Genomic DNA, 21151 nt, shown 5'->3' with positions numbered 1-21151 from the left:
ACAGACACATGAATCAGATTGCAGTACGTATTAATACAAATAACAAATGTTTATTACATTTCAGAGCAGTGGAAGTATGATGCAACTAGCTGATTACTTAACGAAATGTAACATATAAAACCTGTTTAGTGACTATAATTTATTTGCATAGTGGGTGGTAATGACTGTTGTGCAGTTACCTGTACAATTATTGCAGTTATCAGAAAGATGACGTCTATTGCCATTCTCGTATCATTAACAAATCATGAATTGAAGACTATGCTTGTTAAATGAGATTATTCAAATGGATGCAGCATACAAATTATATATGAATAATTTGCGGGAATGGAATCAGGTGACATCTTTGCTGGCCAAAGATATTTCGACAAGTGCACACGCTGTCATTTTCAAGGCACAAATGCAGCAAGGTAATTAAAAAGTATGATTGACAAAATGTTTATTAGAGTATCATCGGCTGCCATTAAAGACGTCTTTTTATGCAACCGGCAATGTTATATATGCCCTTCAAAAACCACGCTCAAGATTTTCATATTCTCTCACTCGCTACCCATTAATTTCAGTGCTTTTTGTAGGAAATTCTATTTTGTTAAATTTCGTACTGGGATACATTTGCATTGGAGGCCACGGTTTTCAAGTTATTCAAGAGAAACTTACGAAAGTGACATTCAAATGCACACCCACCTCGACACTCATCCTACACCAGACAGGTTTTCCACTATGTTGTTCGAGGCAGTTCCTCCCAACACTGTGCAAAAATTTCCGACTACACGAACTATTGCCGATATTCAGCTTTTTTGATCTCTATTGACAGGGCTATAACGCCATTAGCATAGTCGAATACTTTGTTAACATTATTAATTCAGAAGTATACAAATGAGGATAATGGCAGAAAAACGACTTTTGTAAACGTTACATTAAAGTTAATTTCATTGACAATTCGATCCAATCTCCACCCTGACAAGCACGGAATATTCGTATTCAGAAATCTTGACGTATACATCGATGTCATTGTTTATTTTATCACAAAACACTTAGGCAAAATTTACACTAATGGAAGTTTTAGGTCTGTCAATGAAGACCAAAAAAGATCGAATCTGAGAAAAAATTCGTGTAGTCGCTAATTTTTGTGCGGTGATAGAAAGGGGGTGCAATGAACAACACACTATAAATTCTGTGGCTAAGTGTGGGAATCACTTCTGTACGAGAGAATATGAAAACCTCACACTTCATTGTGGAAGGCCACTGTGGGTTTAACGCCATTATTAGGGGCAAATGAAATCGGACAAAAACTACTCCCAATTTTTGCTAACAAAGTATCTCATATATATGTTCCAAATATATATTTTTATACAATGAAATACATTAAAAATTATGCAGCCTATGTCCCTTCTCTGTGTTTATTAGAATATCGTGTAAAAATTTGAAGTAAATCGGTCAAGTGCGTTTCAGGCTTTTTGCTAACAATGTACAACGTTTCACTATACATATTGTCCCACATAACGTAGCTATCCCCCTACGTATTCCCGAAACGAAACTAAACTTGAAAACTGCAATAGTCCAGGGACGCACCTTTGTCTACGGATCACACAGCGGGCAGCAATGCAGAATCCCTACAAGTAAGCAAACATCACGCACAAAGAGGCGAACATTTATGTATGTTTTTTTCTACAATAACGAAAACAAAAGGTAGAATTAATGGAGGTAGACTTGGTCTCACTGCTCTAAGCGTTATACCTTCCGGGATACTGATAAGTTAAATAATGGAAATGGTCCACAGTTTCAGCTATAGCACAGTTATTCGTAATGCATGTTGCCTGCTCTGTCGTGGTCCCTGTTGTAGGCAGCCCATGCTCTGCGCATTATGGCGGAAATTATGGCGCCAATGCCATCATACATGAGCCACTAAAAGAAAGAAACAAAAATATAGGTAACAAAAAGGTAATTTGCACAGAAAGTGATGATTGTTTACCTGTCCAATTGCATGTTGTTTAGTTTCGCAAATATAGGAGGTGACAGAGGTGGGGGAGGGGGGGGGGGGGGACATCCGGCATATATGTTCAAGAGATGACGCTGCAGAAGGTAACAAAGATATCCGTTGCTTCAAAATATCAAAGCAAACTGTGAATAGATTTCGGAGATTTAAGATTTTCTACAAACAAACGTTAACACTTTTGTTTGTATAGATGTACTGACTATACAAAGTTATATTTGTAATTTTATTTTGTGATTTAGTATTAAAAGATATGATGGTATATATACCAGCATGGAACATTTTTGAGCTTTTCCTTTAGTGACAAGTGTATTTGCCAGTGAAGGAAGGAAGCAATTTTTTCCAACTTCATAAGTAGCAATTGTAATGACCTCACGACAAACATATACTGAATGTTGTGGCATTTCTTATAAACCTGGTACAATCTGCTGGCACAGGATGTCAGACTCGAATTAAGGTCGTAAAAACTATTACCAAAAGCTTTGTGAAACCACTAAGTTGACGGGAAGTATACTTCCTGAGGTTCACAATAGAAATTTTAATTTTATGGTAAGTATGCTTCTCAAGGCTCTACGAGAAAATAGTTTGGTGGTAAGCATACTTTACAAGTGTTTTTAAAACATAGTTATTTGATGGCTTGTACATGTGCACTTCCCATGGCCCTAAATGATAAGTTTCACAACTAACAAAAGCTGCAAGTGATCCCAAAAACAAAGTAAAGAGAAACGTTTATCGGTAAGTATACCCTACACAGTCTGAGATAGAGTTAACATGTTACATAAAATGTGGAAATATTATTTGCGAAACAACGTGATCAAAGAATCTTTGCACATGGGAAAAATACTAAAACAGGCGAGTCAAAATGTGAAACAAGCTGTGTTGAGAAATACTTTTTACAGCAATTACTTACTTCATGAAAAGTTTCAGCTACAGTATGTAAGAACTCATCTGGGTAAACTACACTGTAAATACGTGTTGCAGATATGCAGGACAGTTTTTTTTTTTTTTTTATTTTGTCTTGCATCAGTACTCCATTTTACAACTGTGGCAGAAGTTTCTCAGAACCTAATAACAGTATGCAACACAGGTAATATGTAGATCTGTAATTACTCATCTGTCAGACTGTATAACGCCTTGTTACAATCAAATGCGTATTTTCCAGGAACTTCAACAATTTCGATAACAGTTTATTTCAATTTGTCAGAAGCAATACACATCTCAGGGCCACATACAGTCTTTACTTTCGGAGATAGAAGATTACAGGTAATCGTTCAGAACCACAGTATATAAAAATTAACCATACAAAAATAGTCATTATACGGCAGTGAACCCGATGCTAATTAAAAATATAACTTATTTCATGATACACTTGTAAGAGAATTTGAAAACTGTTTCCCCAAGAAAGTAGTTAAATCTAATATAAGGAACCATGCAAAAAACCTTGGCTTACTAAAGGAATAAAAACATCTTGTAACCACAAAAGGGAACTGTATCTAACAACAAGAAACAGTAATGACCCAGAAACAGCCAAATATTATAAAAACTACTGTGCTACATTAAGTAAGGTTATTAAAAAGTCCAGAAGCATGTGCATCAGGCTCTTTTAAATGTTGCAGAGAAAGTATGATCTGAATGTTCACTACAAGAATCAAGGCAGTTAATGGAAGAGGCCTTACCCACACAATCTGATGCAATTGAAATTCCACACACCTTGAACACCCTTTTACTCAATGATTAGTTACCCCAGAATATGATGCCATACGAAAGCAGAGAATGAAAATAGGCTTGGTATGCTAATTTACTCAGATGTATATCGCCAAAATTTGCAATGACCCTAATAGCATAATTAGCTGAACTTAAACGTTTCAGCAGATCCTCAGTGGGTTTTTCCAGTTGAACCCCTCATCAATGTATACACCTAGAAATTTTGAATGTTCTAACTTCGCTACCGATTTCTCATCGAAGTCTATCTTTATTAATGCGGTCATTCCATTTGCTGTGTGGAACCGTATATACTGTGTTTTGTCAAAGTTTAATGAGAGCCCTTTTGCAGAGAACAACTTAGTGATTTTCTGAAAAACATCGTTTACACTTTCGCCAGTTAATTCTAGTCTGTCGGGTGTGATAGCTACACTTGTATCATCGGCAAAAAGTACCAGCTTTGCATCCTCGTGAATACAGAATGGCAAGTCATTAATATATATTAAGAACAGCAGAGGACCCAAGACCGAACCATTCTTGTTTGTTCCCCAGTTTGAGAATCACCAGTTTTTTTGGATATTATGTGAACTGTTTATCTCAACTTTCCGCGCTCTTCCAGTTAGGTATGATTTAAACCATTTGAACACTGTCCCATTCATACCACAGTACTTGAGCGTATCTAGAAGTATTCCATGATTTACACAATCAAAAGCCTTTGATAGATCACAAAAAATCCCAACAGTTGACCTCCGGTTGCTCAGAGCATTTAATATTTCATTAGTGAAAGTATATATAGCATTTTCCGTTGAGAAACCCTTCTGGAAACCAAACTGACAAAATCAAAACAATCTTCACTTTAGCCTCACAATATATATATTCACTTATGAAATTTGTTATTAACAATCCAAACAAATTCAAAAGTAATAGCAGTGTACATGGCTACAACACTAGGAGAAAGGATTATCTTCACTACTCAAGGTTATATCTAACTTTGGCTCAGAAGGGGTAAATTACGCTGCCACAAAAGTCTTTGGTCACTTACCTAATAGCATCAAAAGTCTGACAGACAGCATTAAAAAGGAAATTAAAATAAAATCTTAATGGCAACTCCTTCTACTCATTAGAGAAATTTTTGGATATAGTAAGTGGGTAATATCCTAACTCCCACAAAAAAAAGATTGAGTGTCATGTAACATTTTGTCTAACGTAAAATCTTCTCTAGACAGCTTCTGTTAACTTGACATGTTCCACATCATTACGAAGTGTCCTATTCATGATCTATGGAGCAAGTACTTTTTTACTGGCACAAGTAAAGCTGTGAGTACCAGGCGCGTGTCGTGCTTCGGTAGCTCAGATGGTAGAGCACTTGCCCGCGAAAGGCAAAGGTCCCGAGTTCGAGTCTCGGTCGGGCACACAGTTTTAATCTGCCAGGAAGTTTCACATCAGCGCACACTCCGCTGCAGAGTGAAAATCTCATACTGGAAGTACTAATCTAATTTAATCTAATCATTAACGTTTGTGGTGAATGTAACTGTAATTTGACATAGCATCGCTTTCTCTAACAGTACAACAATAAAAAGCTAACATCATATAAAAAGGAATACATAATATCAGTTCATAGCTTATGTTCAATTCACAACACGATTGATCTTAGGCGAACATTTATTTGGTGAGTTACTTGGTTGTAATGTCTTTTCCTCTTCACTCAAGAAATTGAGGGTAGCTCACCGTCTTGAGCTGCATATGTGCTTGCTTGGTCCTAGTGATATATGTGCTTCATATACTGGTTTGAGTACTATGGCGGCAGGTGTTTCCCCGTTAGCAATTTTTGGTTCTATTCTCTGCTCGCACTTAAGGGAAAAGTGCAGTGATGTAGCAGGGTAGGTATTCCGATTTCCACATCAGCAGAGTGGGTATCATCTTGTGGAGCAGGATAAGTAGGTAGATCTCAAACAGAGTTGTTGCTCTTAAGAAATGATGACAACATGATGTTATCTTTACTTATGTCGTGAGAGCTAGATTGAGTGCTTCATCAATAACGTCATTCTAAGCAGTTAGACACCATAGCAAGACATCATTCACTGAGCACCCTAAGCTAGTCTGCATGATCGAAACCTCGAAATCTAAATGAAGATCTACGTCTCGAAGTGTGCACGTGCAGTATTTTACTGCAGACGTTAGCTGGATTTACACCCTAGGTAATGAAATACAAAAATTGTGGCAATCTTTAAACGTAATATATCACTGGATCTCCCCCAGAATTCTCGGCCAGTTTCCCTACTTAGTTGCACCTATAAGCGCTTGGAAACGCTTATTTACAGTAGAGTTGGAGGTAGTATTTTAGAACAAATTTCAATAGAACAAGCGGGATTTAGACTTCACAGAAGCTGCAACGACCATTTGCCAAATCTTAGAACTTTCATAGGCGCCGGTAACCAGGAGACACTAAAAACGTTTGTGGGCTTTATCGACTTCACGGCAGTATCTGAACCACCATCTAGAAGGAAGGCATAAATTACAAACTACTGAGACTAATTAAATACCGAAGAACTTCGTCTCTTATTAATATGATAAGTAATCGATATTCTCAGGTTCGCTTTGGTGATAATCTAAGCTCGATTAGTAAACTAAATAAGGCCCTGACACAGATCTCAGTTCTCGCACCCCTCCTGTTTAGCCTTTATGTTTCTGACATTCCAAAATCATCTTCAGGGAAGAAAAATGTTGACTGTAGTCCAGTACGAGTAAAAGAGAGGTTTATTCGTTTCACCTTAACAACAAACAAACTAACATGGGGCTCAAAGTGCAATGTGATGGAGCTATTCTCCGCCAAAACAAGTAGACCAAGTATCGTGGCATCACACTTGACTGCACACTACCTTATAAAAATCATTAGGAAAACATATCAGCCAAGAAAAGAATTCCCAATTACATCATTCGGAGGCTGTGTGACACAACCTAGGGCGCGTCAATGGAGACTTTGCGAACATTGGCTTTTGCAATGTTTTTGAGGCCTCAGACTATTGTGCTTCAGTATCGTGTAATAGTTGTCATACCAGCCTCATCGATGCGCCGAACAAGAACACAATGCGACAACGCGTATGATTACTGGCACAATTCAGACCAACTTTTGTCTAATGGATCCCCCTGTTAAGAAATATCTACCCACCACAGACTCGCAGAACTGGGACCTTGCTTAGAGATTACCACACTGTACAAGAGAAAAAGGAACTACCCTTTCATCATGACGCACCTGTCTTACGAGGAAACAGGCTTCATTTGAGACACCCGCCATTAATGTACTCTGAAGACCTAGCTGCAAGTAACACCAAAGCAAGAGATCTCTGGAGCAAGAACTGCATATTCATCGGAAATTACCAAGAATGGGAATGGTTCCACAAATATGACTGTGATACTGCGGGTGTCGAACTAGACAGGAAACTGGTGGTCAAATTAAATAGAATCCGCACTAGATGTGGACGGTGCTCTGACTCACTTTATAAATGGAGTATTGCGGAGTCTCCGAGATGTGAATGTGGTGCCCTGAAATAGACTGTCGGACATGTAAGGGAGGAGTGCGTCCTACTATGCTATATGGGCACGTAGGGTGATTTTATGAATGCTGGACCACAGAGGTGGAATGTATTAAAAACCTAAATATCAATATTAAGTTGATTTAATTTGTTTTATGCAGTGATATTTATAACGTATTATAAACATTATCCATGTTTGTGAAATACGTATAGTAATAGTAACTGAGCAACCATGCCAATTTGATTATACAGTTGTTAGTATCATCTACTTATAACCAGTTACTGTTATGACTGAAACTGCTGCTTTGCCTAGAAAAGCAAAAAGGAGTACGCCCAAGACAGACACAATCCCAGAGGGCAATAAGATGTTAATGAAATTGAGAGATATACAGAGTCTAAGCATTTCCTCAAGCTCTTGGGGTTACACAGTATGTCACAGGAGAAGAGTTCCATATTCACGGAATGAGAAGAAGAATCATTCGAACCAAAAAGTCTAGTAAACAACACCTCTACAATACATTTGTTAAGGACTATGAGCACTTTTTCATCTTCTATATTGTGAAACAAATTTCTTCTACTGCAAGCTCTTTACTTTCCATATTTTCAGAGGTGGTAGTACGGACTAAAACAAGAGAAAAGTTACCAGTAAACATGCGCTCTAAAGCGCACATCTTTGAGCACCTGTTCCTCTTCTCTGGAACGTATCAGTTGCACTGAACAAGTCCCCATAGCCCTCAACGTTTGCTACATTTCCTTTCTTCGAATGATCGCTCCTGTCATATCCCTGAATATTCACATTTCGTCTTGGGAAACCCTGTATATATTAATTTAGTTGCTTTTACATTCACGCTAATGGCTCCTTTAGGGTATCAGAATATTCATAGGGAATTACCCAAGAGTAACTGTAATAACAGGTACTACATTTAGAAGTATCCCATTTGATGTTGAATATGACTCGGAAAGAGATGTTAATATGACTTTCAGCACATCTCCGGATGAGTCGCTGAATATTTTTTAAAGTGCTATGACTGCTGTATATCCTGCCTCGTGAAACTGGAAAAGTTTTGTCGCGGCTGCTTGTAGGAGGTAAAAGTCTACACAGCATGTTTCTCATGCCGTAGTAATTAATCTAAAGTAGTACTAATTCTGCTTCAAAACTCAGTTCTTAAATAAGAATCTGCGAGTGATAAGAATGAGTCTATGAAAACAGATTGATGGACAGAAGCGTGGAGACTGCTGTTTACAACGTTTTCTGCAGGGGAATGTAATGATATTATCTGTGAGCTAATTTCTCAGAAGCTGCGAGTACTTACCTTTCTGACGAGCTCTAAGATGATGCGGGTGTCGACACCGTCAAATAGGTTAGCGTCGCTGTTGAGCACGACGTACGGCGGGTAGTCGAATGTCGCGATTATGAACGAGCGCCCGGCCAGGTCTGCCAACCTGTCGGGGTAGAGGTCTGCAGACGGCGGGTGCAAGCCACGTGGCCGGCTCCACCGCGCCACAACCAGCTCGTTGCGCCACGTCTCCTCCCCCGTTAACATCAGCGTCACCAGCTCAAAACTAGTGAACAGAATGATGTCTCAGCGAACACATCCAGTTTTCTTATACAAGCAATGTAATACACCTCGGGTAATTATATGAAATTAAAACTGCTGAAGACCGCACAGCCAAAGCACCTCCTTTTGTACTGTAAGCGTGACAAGGGAATTTTATGTTTATCGACGAAAGACAGTTTTTAATGACAAGTTGACTATTTTTGATACTTTTTTAGATTGATATTTAGTTTTGATTTCTAAATTTTTGCTAACATTCAGAGTAAATGCAGGATTGCCATCATAATTTTGACGCTCGTCACTGTTCACAAATACAACAGTGATCAGAATGAACCAGAATGAGATTCTTACTCTCCAGCGGAGTGTGTGCTGATATGAAACTCCCTGGCAGAATAAAACTGTGTGCCGGACCGAGACTCGAACTCGGGACCTTTGCCATTCGCGGGCAAGTGCTCTACCATCTGAGTTCGAGTCTCGGTCCGGCACACAGTTTTAATCTGCCAGGGAGTTTCATATCAGCGCACACTCCGCTGCAGAGTAAGAATCTCATTCTTTAAATGCAGGGTTCGCAGGAGAGCTTCTGTAAAGTTTGGAAGGTAGGAGACGAGGTACTGGCAGATGCAAAGTTGTGAGGACGGGTGAGGAGGGGGGGCGGTTCAGTCATGCCTGGGTAGCTCAGATGGTAGAGCACTTTCTCACGAATGGCAAAGGTCCCGAGTTCAAGTCTCGGTCCGGCACACAGTTTTAATCTGCCAGGAAGTTTCGGATCAGAATTAACTTTATCAGCAAACAGGAAGTGATAAAAACGTCATGTTATTGAATCATGATTTAACTTTTTAAACGACAGCGACGTGGTAAAATAGTTTCATGTGAGCAACGGTATGGCATTTTGAAAACAACTAGAAAAACATGTACTAGTGTAATAATGTAAAATGTAGGGCTCGGAGAAATTGATACCAAGTGACAACTGTTACTGAGATAGGCGGCTAAAATTCGAGATTCCTGAGATCCGTGAATGGCTCCATGAAAGCAAAAAATATTTTAAAACGACGATGTGTGAAATGAATATTTTAAAGATAGAATTTAGAACCAAACAAAAGAAAGGAAAGTGCTACTCACAGAAAACAGTATACATCACGGAAGAATAGCAGAACGTTTTCTCTTGTAGACCAAATGGTAAAAAGTCAATGGAAGACCAAAGAAACGTTGGCAATAACTTTCTCCAAGAGTGGAACAGGCGAATCTCCAATTGCTTGTAAGAAGAAGACCAAGTAGATCTGACTGATTTCCAAGCGACGGATAGCCGCAAGGTGTTTACCTTACTATCGTTACAATGACAGTGGGAATACTTTTTTGATAGAAATTTCATAGCAACTATCGTTCCAGCAGAGAAACGTCTGAAGTTGCCACGACGACGAATACATTAAACATGAAGCATAGTATTCACTTTCTTTTGCAAACATCATTTTGTGTCCTGAGGCATCAACACTGTTCGACAGACGACTGTTAATGATAACAACAAAACTACAGTTTACCTATTTATTAAATTTGTTTGGTAATAATTCACATTCAGTGGATTGTTCACATTGAACACTCCATCCATTCAAATGTTCCTCAATTAGATTATTGTCGAGGATGCGGAAAAATCAAAAAAAATCAAACAAATTACACATGAACCAATCTACTAACGTTCCTTCCACGCATACAAAGTGACAAAGTAGTTAATGATGCGGAAATATTAAACTGAAATGTAATTGGATTCTTCTATTACATATAAAGAAAAATACGTAAAAGCTTAAGATCATGCATTCTAAGGTGTCTATAAGATAATTCAAGTGTTACTGCGGCAAAATAAATGTAGTACCAAGGCTCACCGTGGTGTAGCGGTAGCGTCTTTGGTCACTGTTCACAATGTTGTGGCTTCTGAACTCGCACTCAGCCATAATTCAATTCTCAATAAAACTCATCGGCAACGGCAGCCATAGACTCCCAGTACGGCGAGTCACCCTGGTCCGTCCAGCGGCCTTGTCAAAGAGAGGCAAAGGGCAGATGGAAATTTGTGGCACTCTACTGCCCATAGGGTGGAAAATAGCGCCCAAAAGGCGGAAAAATCAGCAGTGATCAACGTGATGAGGAAGCAGGAGGCAAGGAAACACATAACGTATATCCACAGTACATGTGTCTGCAACTGGAAAAGTGTCATGATGATTTCTCCACTGGGAAATGATTCTGCACTACTCCACCATTCGGATCTCCTGGAGGTGACTGCCATTAGTGAGGTAACAAAGAGAAAAAGAGTGAACAACGAGCGAAAGGATAGCATTTTATGTGTTGGAGTGTGGTACGTCAGAAGTCTGAAAGTGGTTTGGAATTGACAAAATCCGATGAGGGAAATTCAAAGGCTCAGTTTAGATATAGTGTAGTTCAGTACAGTGGAATATAAAAAAGATATCACGAGACGATTATAGGATCACAAGCAGCAAGTTATGGTGTATCGGGAGTAAGATTTGTCGTGAACAGAAAGACAGGGCACAGACTGAGATAATGTCAACAATTTGGTGATAGGATTATCCTCATCACAACCGATTGCAAACAAACGCTAATTTCTTAAGCTTCAGATGAAAAGACAGACAAAGCATTTGAGGACATCGAATGGCTAATACAGTACCTAAAGGGAGATGAAAATCTAGTAATCACTGGGGTTCCAAACGCAGTAGAAGGGGCCCGATAAGGAGACAGATTCAATGGAGGTTATGGGGTTCGCAATATGAATACGAGACGGGAGAGACTAATTGAGTACTGCAATAAATTTGTATTAATGACAGCGAAAATACTGTTCAAAACCCACAGGAGACGAAACTATCAATGTAAAAGGTCTGGAACCACTAGTAGTTTGCTGCTGGATTACACCATGGTGAGGCACAGATTGATAAACCAAGTAGTGGATTTCAGATACACCTAACTCCGAATGTAGACTCAGACTTAAAGTTAGTATTACTGAAGAACAGGGTGAAGTTGTAGAGAGTTTTCAGGAAGACTCAGCTGGATATTGAACTTGTAAGTAGTGACAAAATGCATTTGAATTTTTGTAATTCTATAGATACTGTGATGATGAATACCATAGTAAATGGTTAGGTCGATTAGGAATGGTCCTCACTAAAAATGGCAATCCCATTTGGTGAACAAATACAGGTATTGTGAATAAATCTAGGGTGAAAAAAGAAATTAATTGATCTACGAAAGAAGGAAGTACAAAAATTATCATCAAGAAACAGGAATACTGGAATGTAAGTCATTTAGAAACGAAGTAAAGAGGAAGCGCTGTTGAGAGAAAGCGAAAGGGTTTGCAGGAAAGATGTGATAAACTGACTCAGCAAACTGAGTAGTCAAATCAACCATCGACGAAATAAAAAGAGCGTACGTCGATATTATGATTGCAAGAGGAATTCCACTTTTAAATTCAGAGGAAGGAGCGCATAGATATCAAGAGTACAGTGAAGGCCTTTACGAGGGGGAACTTTTGTTTGTTGACGTGATAGAAGAAGAAACGGGGGTCGATCTGTAAGACATAGGATGTCCAGTGTTATAGCAAGAATTAAGCTACGAAAAATTTGACATCAATTAAGACGGGAGTCATAGATAACATTCGTTCGAAATTTCTAAAATCATTGGGAGTAGTGGCAACCAAACGACTGTTCTAGTGGGTGAGTAGAATCTATATGAATGGAGCCCTACCATCAGACTTTCGGAAGAATATCATCCACGCAGTCTCAAAGATAGAATTGGCAGACTAGTGCGAAAACTAGCATAGCATCACCTTACCATCAGAAAATGGAAAATACAATTGAGAGTTTGTTAGACGGCGGTCAGTTTAGCTTTAGGAAAGTTAAAGGCCCAGAGAGGGAATTCTGAGGTCGCGTTCACTTATGAAAAGCAACGCTTCAATAGATACTGATAGGATTTATTTACCGTAGAAATCGAATTTCGCAATGCAAAATGGTGCAAGGTATTTGAAATATTGAGAAAAGTAGGCGTAAGCTACAGGAGCAAGGCGGTTGATATGAAATGTATGCAGTAATCAAGTGGGAACAATCAGAATGAAACAACAAGAACGAAGTGCTCGGATTAAAAAGAATATAAGACAGTGAAGCAGTCTGGCGCCCCTACGGTTCAGGTTATACATTACTGAGGCAATGCTGAAAATCAAACAAAGGTTCAGAAATGGTATCAATGTTCATCCTGAAAGTATAACACATGATAACATTCGTTGACAATCTTGCTATTCACAGTCAACATAAGAAAGAATATCAGGACCCGTTAAATGGAATAGTCTAATGAGTGCACAATTTGGATTAAATTTAAAGCGCAGAAAGTAAAAAGTAGAAATAAGATTAGCGATAAACTTAACTTCGACGTTGGTTAGTACAAAGTACCTTAAGTAAAGCAATTCTGATACCTTGGCAGCAAGAAAACATAGGATGGATGATGCGAGGACGACTTACAAAAATCCACTAACATAGGGAAAGACGGCATTCCTGGCCACGAGTAGTCTACTAATCCGAAATATAGGGCTTTATTTGAGGAATTAATTTCTGGGAATTTTCATTTGGAGCGAAGGGTTATATAACGGATAGGGGACAACGAGAACAGAAGGGAATGGAAGCGTCTGAGATGTGGTGCTGTAGAAACATATTCAACATTGTGTGGGGTGCTATCAGTAAGGTCACAAACGAGGAGGCTCTGCGCAGAAGCGGCAATAAAAGTAACCCACAAAGAATCCTGAGATTAACAAGGGATTTAATGATAAGATATGTGTTCAGACGTCAGCATAAATCTCGTGGTACCAGAGGGAGCTGTAAAGTTAAAAGAAGAAAAAGAAGTAGGCAGAGATTGGAACATATCCAAGAAATAATTGAAGACGTTGGATGGAAGTGGTATTTTGAAGGGAAGAGGTTGGCGTAGGAGGGAGTGTCGGGCCTCAGCAAACCAGTCAGAAGACGATCCATCGCCCCCCACCCCCCGCTCCCACAACCATCAAACCAAAAATAAATAAATAAATAAAAGAAAAGAAAAATTCTTACATACAGAAACTTTGTCGAAGTCAGATACTCCACAAATATTACGTGTCGTTAAGAAGCATCTGCAGCAAATGTTGGCCACTCTCGGAGATATTGTGCTAACGCCATGTACTCGTAACAGTGACTCTGATCTTCATAGACACCCTATTCCGGCGAGGAAGAGGGTCCACAAGCTGCTTCCGGTATTCTGCCCCCTACTGAGGCATCGATGATTGGATCTCGTAGAGCTGCAGAATTTTTGGGTGTTGACTACTACGCTTCCCCGCTGTTCCAAGCATTCCTAAAAATTTTCTGTGTGACCGTGATCGGGTGTTTCAGTGGGCCATTTGAGCTGTGATGCGGTGTTTTGAGAGTTCGTCGAACATGGCGAATATGTGTAGAAGATGAAAGAGGCTGTTTACGTGTTGGAAGAAAGGCTTGTCCACAGGATGTTCGTCATGTAGATAGATAATCAGTGGACATGCCTGATTACCGCGTATGGTGAAATAAACAGCCTGATTAGAGTTCAAACTAACCTGAAAGAATGGGCCGCAATCATATTACGAAAAACCTCTGTAAACCTCTCTCAATAGCCTGAAATCTCAATCAGAACTGTGAGGTGTGTTAAAAGTCTCCTTGTACTATCGCAGCACTCAACATCTAGCGTCGTTCCAAAAGAGGCAATATGTTGTCGCAGGAACAGATTACTGTCTAGTGACTGGGTGACGACATATGGAAGTTTTGGTCTGGCCGTGAGTTGTGCACGGATAGCCAAATCGCAAGGCGGCCGCCTTCGATAAGGGGGAAATCCGGGCTCGAATCCCGGTCTGGTACAAATTTTCATTGCCACCATTCCATTCTACAGCATGGTGGTCCATATTCTGAGTTGCAAGTACATTTCATGTACAGGCAAGTATCGGGGAGATCCTCGGTCTCGGAATGGATGAAATGTCTATAATGAAATTAATATTTAACCCTCAGTACGCACATGTCCAATTCTTTTCACCACCGTAGCCTATATCTCACAACATTCGTGTTGGAAGCGAAGATTTTTTCAACGGTTCCAGCAGTTATTTTGCCTGCTCCTCTTTACTTAATTGATTAACAGCTTTTCATAATTTATTATTATTATTATTATTATATACCCACTCATATTTTGAAACATATTAATCGCTGTTGACCAATACTGCCTTAGTTACTTCCTGTAGTTGGAAGGGAGTATTTACTAAAAACATTCAAGTCACAAAGTTTATATTTCCCAGAAATTCGAGTCTATGGACAATAAACTATCCAACAGATGGATCGATGCGGCAGATGATAAATTTGAACAATAGTAATTGTATTAGAACAAATTCATTCTTATCCACACAGGAAGTTTCGAGCCTACGGATTGAAAGCTCTGTGGCATTCTATTATTCTCAAATTGACCACGCAATATATTACTGTTGCTTGTTACCAGTACTAGGATACTTTCCAAATAAATTTTACACAAAATGAGCTATTTTTCTTTTGTTAAATATGACACGTCAGATTCTATACACACTGAATTTCACCACAGATGCAATCTGAATTACATGCAGTAGATAGCAGGCCTAAACTGATTATCCAGCACTGGGAAAACTTATGTTCAACGCTTTATACGATTTGACAATGGAAGAAATACAAAAAAAAGCTACAGAATGAATATTGTAGTGAAAGATTGAGAGATTGTTTAATGGCAGGAGGGGTGATGTCCACTGAAATAATAAAACGAATTATTCCCCAGTATAATTTCGAATTTTTGTCATTTCATAGAAAGTATAAGATATTTTACTGCCATTTCTTTTCCATCGCTTGTCCTGTTAGCTTTTACAAAATATCTTCATTATTTTTGCAATATAACATAACTTCTACCATATATCCTAGCCTTATGCCATTTCAACAATGATAACGTTGATCAGTCCGGTCACATGGGACACCATAGCCATGAATTTAATTGACAGATAGAGATGTGATTCCATCTCGTCTTCTTTTCCTAAATGTAGGTATTTTTATTTACTGCATATTACACGACTGGTCAGTTTCGACTTTACAGGCCATTTATCAATTGCTGCCTGTATTGTGATACGTACAGCACTTGGTAATGGCCTAAGTTGTCGAAGCTGTCCATTTGTACAAAATGCATTTAAGCATTTGCAACTGAGGTGTAACTGTGTCTCTAACCTTCACTTATAATGCTGGGTTCCCCCCTTCTCTACAAACCTGTCAGTGTTCACATTGTGACAAATTGCTCTTCGTAATGTCAGTCACGCGTAAGGTGCTCATATTCTGATGTAGCGCATCTTCAAATGCATATTAATTTTATTAATTGTGAACGGTTGGAGAAAATGAAACCGAATTTCTTCTGCGATGATACTCAAAACTATTGAGAAGTTCTGTTTGTTAATCACCAAATATACTTATGCTACCACCATACTCGTACAATAGGCACATACTAACTGCAACGTATATAACTGAGAGGGTATAATTTCATTGAGATTTCGACACAGTAATTTGCTCTCGAGCAGATACCTTTCAAATAATCATATTTTAGTAGTGTATAACACTGTCAGATAACACGATAAAAACAATACTGATTGAAAGTACATTGCCACTGCAAGTTAGTAGAATTTAGTGTTGTAAGGATAAAAGCAGCGGCCGGTAAAAAATGTCTATGGGTACATACGCTACAGGTCAGTGTCCTTTACATGCTGTGGCTTTCTTAAACTTGATGATGCATTAATTGCTCTGTCTGTGTGGTATGTTTGTCAGGCTCTTTTCTAAGGCAAGTGGCAGCTACCATCTCCAGCACTATGCTAACTACGCCACTGTAAATGATTTATTTCCCTCTCTGCAATAATGTGGCTCAAATGTTTGTTTGGTAAATCAGATTCACGATTTTATTTCACTTTCACTAAATTCTCTCTGAGCCATGTCGCTTGTCCTGTAGAAAACCCCTTGACTGCTTTTCCAGCGTTCACATCCAATATCATGGAATTTTTCATTCATTCTTTTGAATATATAATTTGACCACTCTTTTGTTACATTTTTCTCAAGAATTTTTCAATTTCCTCTCTCAGCTCATCATTGATTGCTTTTCATTATTGTTAGATTGGTGCCTCAAATACCTCGTTTATCGTATGGTGCATTTTCATATTTAATCATTTCAACATTAATATATCCAAGACGACTGAGATTCAAATCCCTTCCTTGCTGCCCAGATTTAGTTTCTTGCGACTATCCTAAATAACTCACTATATTTCTCCGAAAGCACTTCTTAAACTGAGAAGAATTATAAAATTCACCATTCTTCTTGAGTCAGAGTTTGTGTTCCGTCCTCATGGCGTCATCGTCGACAGAACTTTAAATCTGTTTTTCTTTTCTTCCTTCGCTCTGACTTTCAACATTAAATCTCTCTCTTCCTGCAGCTGTCGACTATCTGATTCAATCGGTAATTATATGTCTGTTACATTTGTACTATTTCATCTTATATGTTCGTTTCAACTCAACTTACTTACCATTAGAGACTTACTATGTTCATCTCTATGATGAACTGGAAGCAATCTCCATATGCGATTAATAAATCCCTATCCAGTGAAAATTTTTTTCACGTGCACCTTTCTGTGTTCTCCAGAAACTCATGAACTCTTGTACGTTGCGGACAGTGAACCTAGGGACACATGTTGGTTCCTGGGCGATGTATTAATCTAGTGGCTGAGTTTAGAATCATATGCAGGTACACGCACTAGAGACCAACATAAGAATTTTCCGACATTTTCTATTATTTTTGATGTTGTCAGATATGAGGCATGTTTTCTGCTGAATTTTTAAATATTTTCACATCTACACATTTTTATGCCGTGTAATACATAAGGTGCTTGGATGGCACAGTTAACGATTCAGTTATATAGTTTTATAGAAAGCAAAAGTCACGTATTTTTAAAACTGGTTATATGAGTACAGCGTGTGGATAATTAAATCATACTATCTTGAAACAAAAGAAGTTCTTACACTACAGAGCATACGATTTTGTAACTCAATCATACTATCATTAATTAAATAAATCATACTATCACTCATTAAATCATACTATCGTGAAACAAAATAAGTTCTTACACTACAAAACATGCGATTTTGTAAGTTACTGAGATTCTTTAATATCTGAACAGTTTTATTTATCTAGAAAAAGGAAGCTTCTCGTAGTGTTCAAAAGCTTCAATATCAAAACGTGTTTAACTTGTTAACAGTTTTTGATAATACCTCTAGCCAACTTCATTTTACTTACTAATTATTGATGTTTAATAATGTAAGAGATAGACTATTATATTCAGTATTGATAAGAATTTCTTGTATGTGACACTTTTTAATTTCAATAAATTAGTTCCTAGGTAGACTACCATGTAGTAACCAGTGATATATTTACACATTGGGAAAAACCTTACCTTTCCACGTTAATTTTTGCAGTTTCAAAAAAGAAAAAACGCAGTGTGCAGATAGTGGATGCCACAATTCGAAAATGGAATAATAACATTATCATATATTTGAGGCGAAAGTCTGAAAATGTTTCAGCTTACAAAGATCTTCTCTACCTACTCTTATATTTAATGAATCAAATAAACAACCTCAGATAACCTTTCGCGTATCTATACTTACAGATCCTGTGTCTTTCTTTCCTCTTGTACTCTGGCAGACACAATAGTTTTATACCTCAGTACCTACACGACATTTCCACCTAAGTTCATACGGAGAAACGATGTAAGATATAAATTTGTAGGCTTTCATGGTCAGTGTGAGTTTCACTAAAATAATTTTGGATGTTAGTACACGTCATAATCAAATACTAAAACAATTATACCATGGGTATTTCGACCGTCTTGCGGCGGTCCTCTACAGTTGCCCTCGATCGCTGCAAAGACAGTCGAAACAGTGCTATCGTTGTTTTAGTATTTTGTAATGATACGGCCTAACAACCTAAATGATTTAGTTAAAACAGCATAGAATATGTTTAGCTGTTATCACTGTAGAAACGTCAGACTACATTACATTTGTGTGGGCGCAAAGAAGATATAAAACTTGCAGTATCCTTCATCCATCTAAGTCTGATATTATAATTTCCAGATTATACCTTACTTTTCAGGAACGTACAAATGGCATATTTGTACTTCAGATTTAACATATTTATAGAATACATGTCGTATATTCGTTCAACGTGGTTCATTTCAGACGAAGTTACACATGTCAGTTCAAGCATCAAAGCGGGAAGCACACATCATGAAAACTTTTCTTTAATAAAATTCAGTGACGATATGGAAACTGAAGTGGACGTATAGTATATTGCGTCAGTAAACAACATTCAGTTCATGTTATGAGTTTGGGAGTTACTTCTGATAAAAGCACATAATTGTCATAATTTAACGTAGAAATATATAGGGTGTAACGGGTATAATTGTAAATATTTCTATGGGTCACTGAGGCCAGTGTACTGAACAACATTATACCGGTATTTACGTAATTTGAAGACTAATAATTATAACTATTAGAAGTCATACGCTTTTTGGTTGGTTAGTACCAACAAGTATGTGTGCCTAGAGCAAGCCATTAATGCTACTATTTTCCCCTGGGACCACGTCAGGTGTCGACGTGAAAACGTATGGACGCAAAACCACTGGTCTATAGTGACCGGTCTAGGCAGCAGTGCGGCAGTTACGACCATGCAGAGACGGTCTGGGAATAAAATTTGTAACTTGTCTGTAGGAAGACTGTTCGACGGAGAGGAAATACAACCAACACACTAATGCGTTTACATATTAAGATACCATATATAAGAAGTTCTGCACTTATTCGCTCTGTTTACAACAATACTACAGAGCTGGACACATGTAATATAACACAGTAGATATGGAAATTTTGTAAACTGTAATACAGATTTTGATTTAAATAGCTGGCAAGTCACAGAGTGAGGCAGGAGGAAAGGCAAATGCGTGGAGGGGTGGTAGTGATTCTGAACGAGAAACATCGTATGAACATACTTCTGTTCTTAAAAGTTTCTGAGTTCATTCATACAGTCCTTAGGTTGAGGACACACATGTAATACACGAGTGAGAAATTCTTACTTTCTGTCTTATAGACTTGACTCTTAAGCCAAGCCCACAAACATTATTATCAGTAAGATCGGCTGACCTCGGTGACCAAGAAAAGACTCCACGGTGACAGATCCAACGCACAAGACACGTGTTAGCGAGCTACTTTGTCACTGGCCGTGCGGGATGTGCAGAACCTCCGTCGTGCTGAAAGCACACACGACGTTGTGTTGCCAAAGGCATATTCTGCAAGTACTCTGGTAACAGATTTTGCAAAGGATCACAGTGCTGCACTCCGCTGAAATGGTTGTCTAAAATAGGTAGATCGATAAGCTGGTCATCATTGAAACTGTCAGTAAAGACAACACTAGTAGGGTACTGTCGCTTTGGTTGTATTCACATGAGAATGCACTTGAAGAAGGACATGTGACTGATTGGGTGAAAGGAAGTAGCAATGAATAAAATCTGCGTCTTACCTGGCAGTATCATCGGCCATTCTAGCCACTAGAATGTCGGGAACAAGGTCGATGTTGCGGAGAGCGAAGATCGCAGATACATTAATCTGTGGAAACTGAGCTGCCGGCAGTACCAGTAAGCGACGATTGACTCGCGTGATGGCTAGTTTTGACGCCTTGAGGAGCGCGTCGACGCAAGCTGCTGCGTCGCGACATCGAACCACCAATCCTCGGCAGTCGGCGTCCAGGGCGGACACCAAAAGGCGCTCCACAGGAACTTCTCCACTGGCCAGCGATATTAGTACAGCTGCGGGAAACCAGAAATTTAAGTGCGCTAAACCCTCTGGAACATCTGACAACGCGATTATACATTTGTAATTTTCAAATTCCTTCAACATAATTCTGGACCCCATTTTTTGTATCAGACTATTAAAAGAGCTAAGACCGTCGTTCTGCGGTGTCAGACCTCCATCGGACAGAGAAACTCCTAATGTGGCCACCATCAGGAAGAAATGCATTGCCTGTAGCGACAGGGAAAAACCAATCCAGTTAAAAACGCCTCTAACTAGACCACTTTTTTTTTTTTTTGCTGAAATAATTCCCAGTCGCAAAAAGTAATATTTCGGTTTACATTAACTCAACATCTGGTTCACTTCTGTCTGTTGTCTGTGTGGTACATCTGATGCCGTTTATATGCGTGTTCTCGGGCACAGTACAATCCTATATATGACGCAAATACCATGAAATATTTAAATCCTCCT

The 21151-nt window shown here is 38.7% G+C and overlaps 1 protein-coding gene across 1 annotated transcript in view; it reads right to left on the bottom strand.

Moving 5' to 3' along the window:
• LOC124593831 (glutamate receptor ionotropic, kainate 2-like) overlaps positions 1–20908 on the bottom strand; it is a 92923-nt gene extending 72015 nt beyond the window's left edge. Inside the window, exons 1-2 of the mRNA XM_047132178.1 lie at positions 20412–20908; positions 8538–8787 (exon numbers count right to left, since the gene is read on the bottom strand). Coding sequence (XP_046988134.1) covers positions 8538–8787; positions 20412–20908 — 747 coding nt within the window. The remainder of the gene's footprint in view (positions 1–8537; positions 8788–20411) is intronic.
• Positions 20909–21151: the final 243 nt, after the last annotated feature.

The sequence above is a fragment of the Schistocerca americana genome, chromosome 2 (genome assembly GCF_021461395.2).
Source record: "Schistocerca americana isolate TAMUIC-IGC-003095 chromosome 2, iqSchAmer2.1, whole genome shotgun sequence".
Taxonomy (NCBI): Eukaryota; Metazoa; Arthropoda; class Insecta; order Orthoptera; family Acrididae; genus Schistocerca; species Schistocerca americana.
This window is presented reverse-complemented; position numbering and strand designations above follow the sequence as displayed.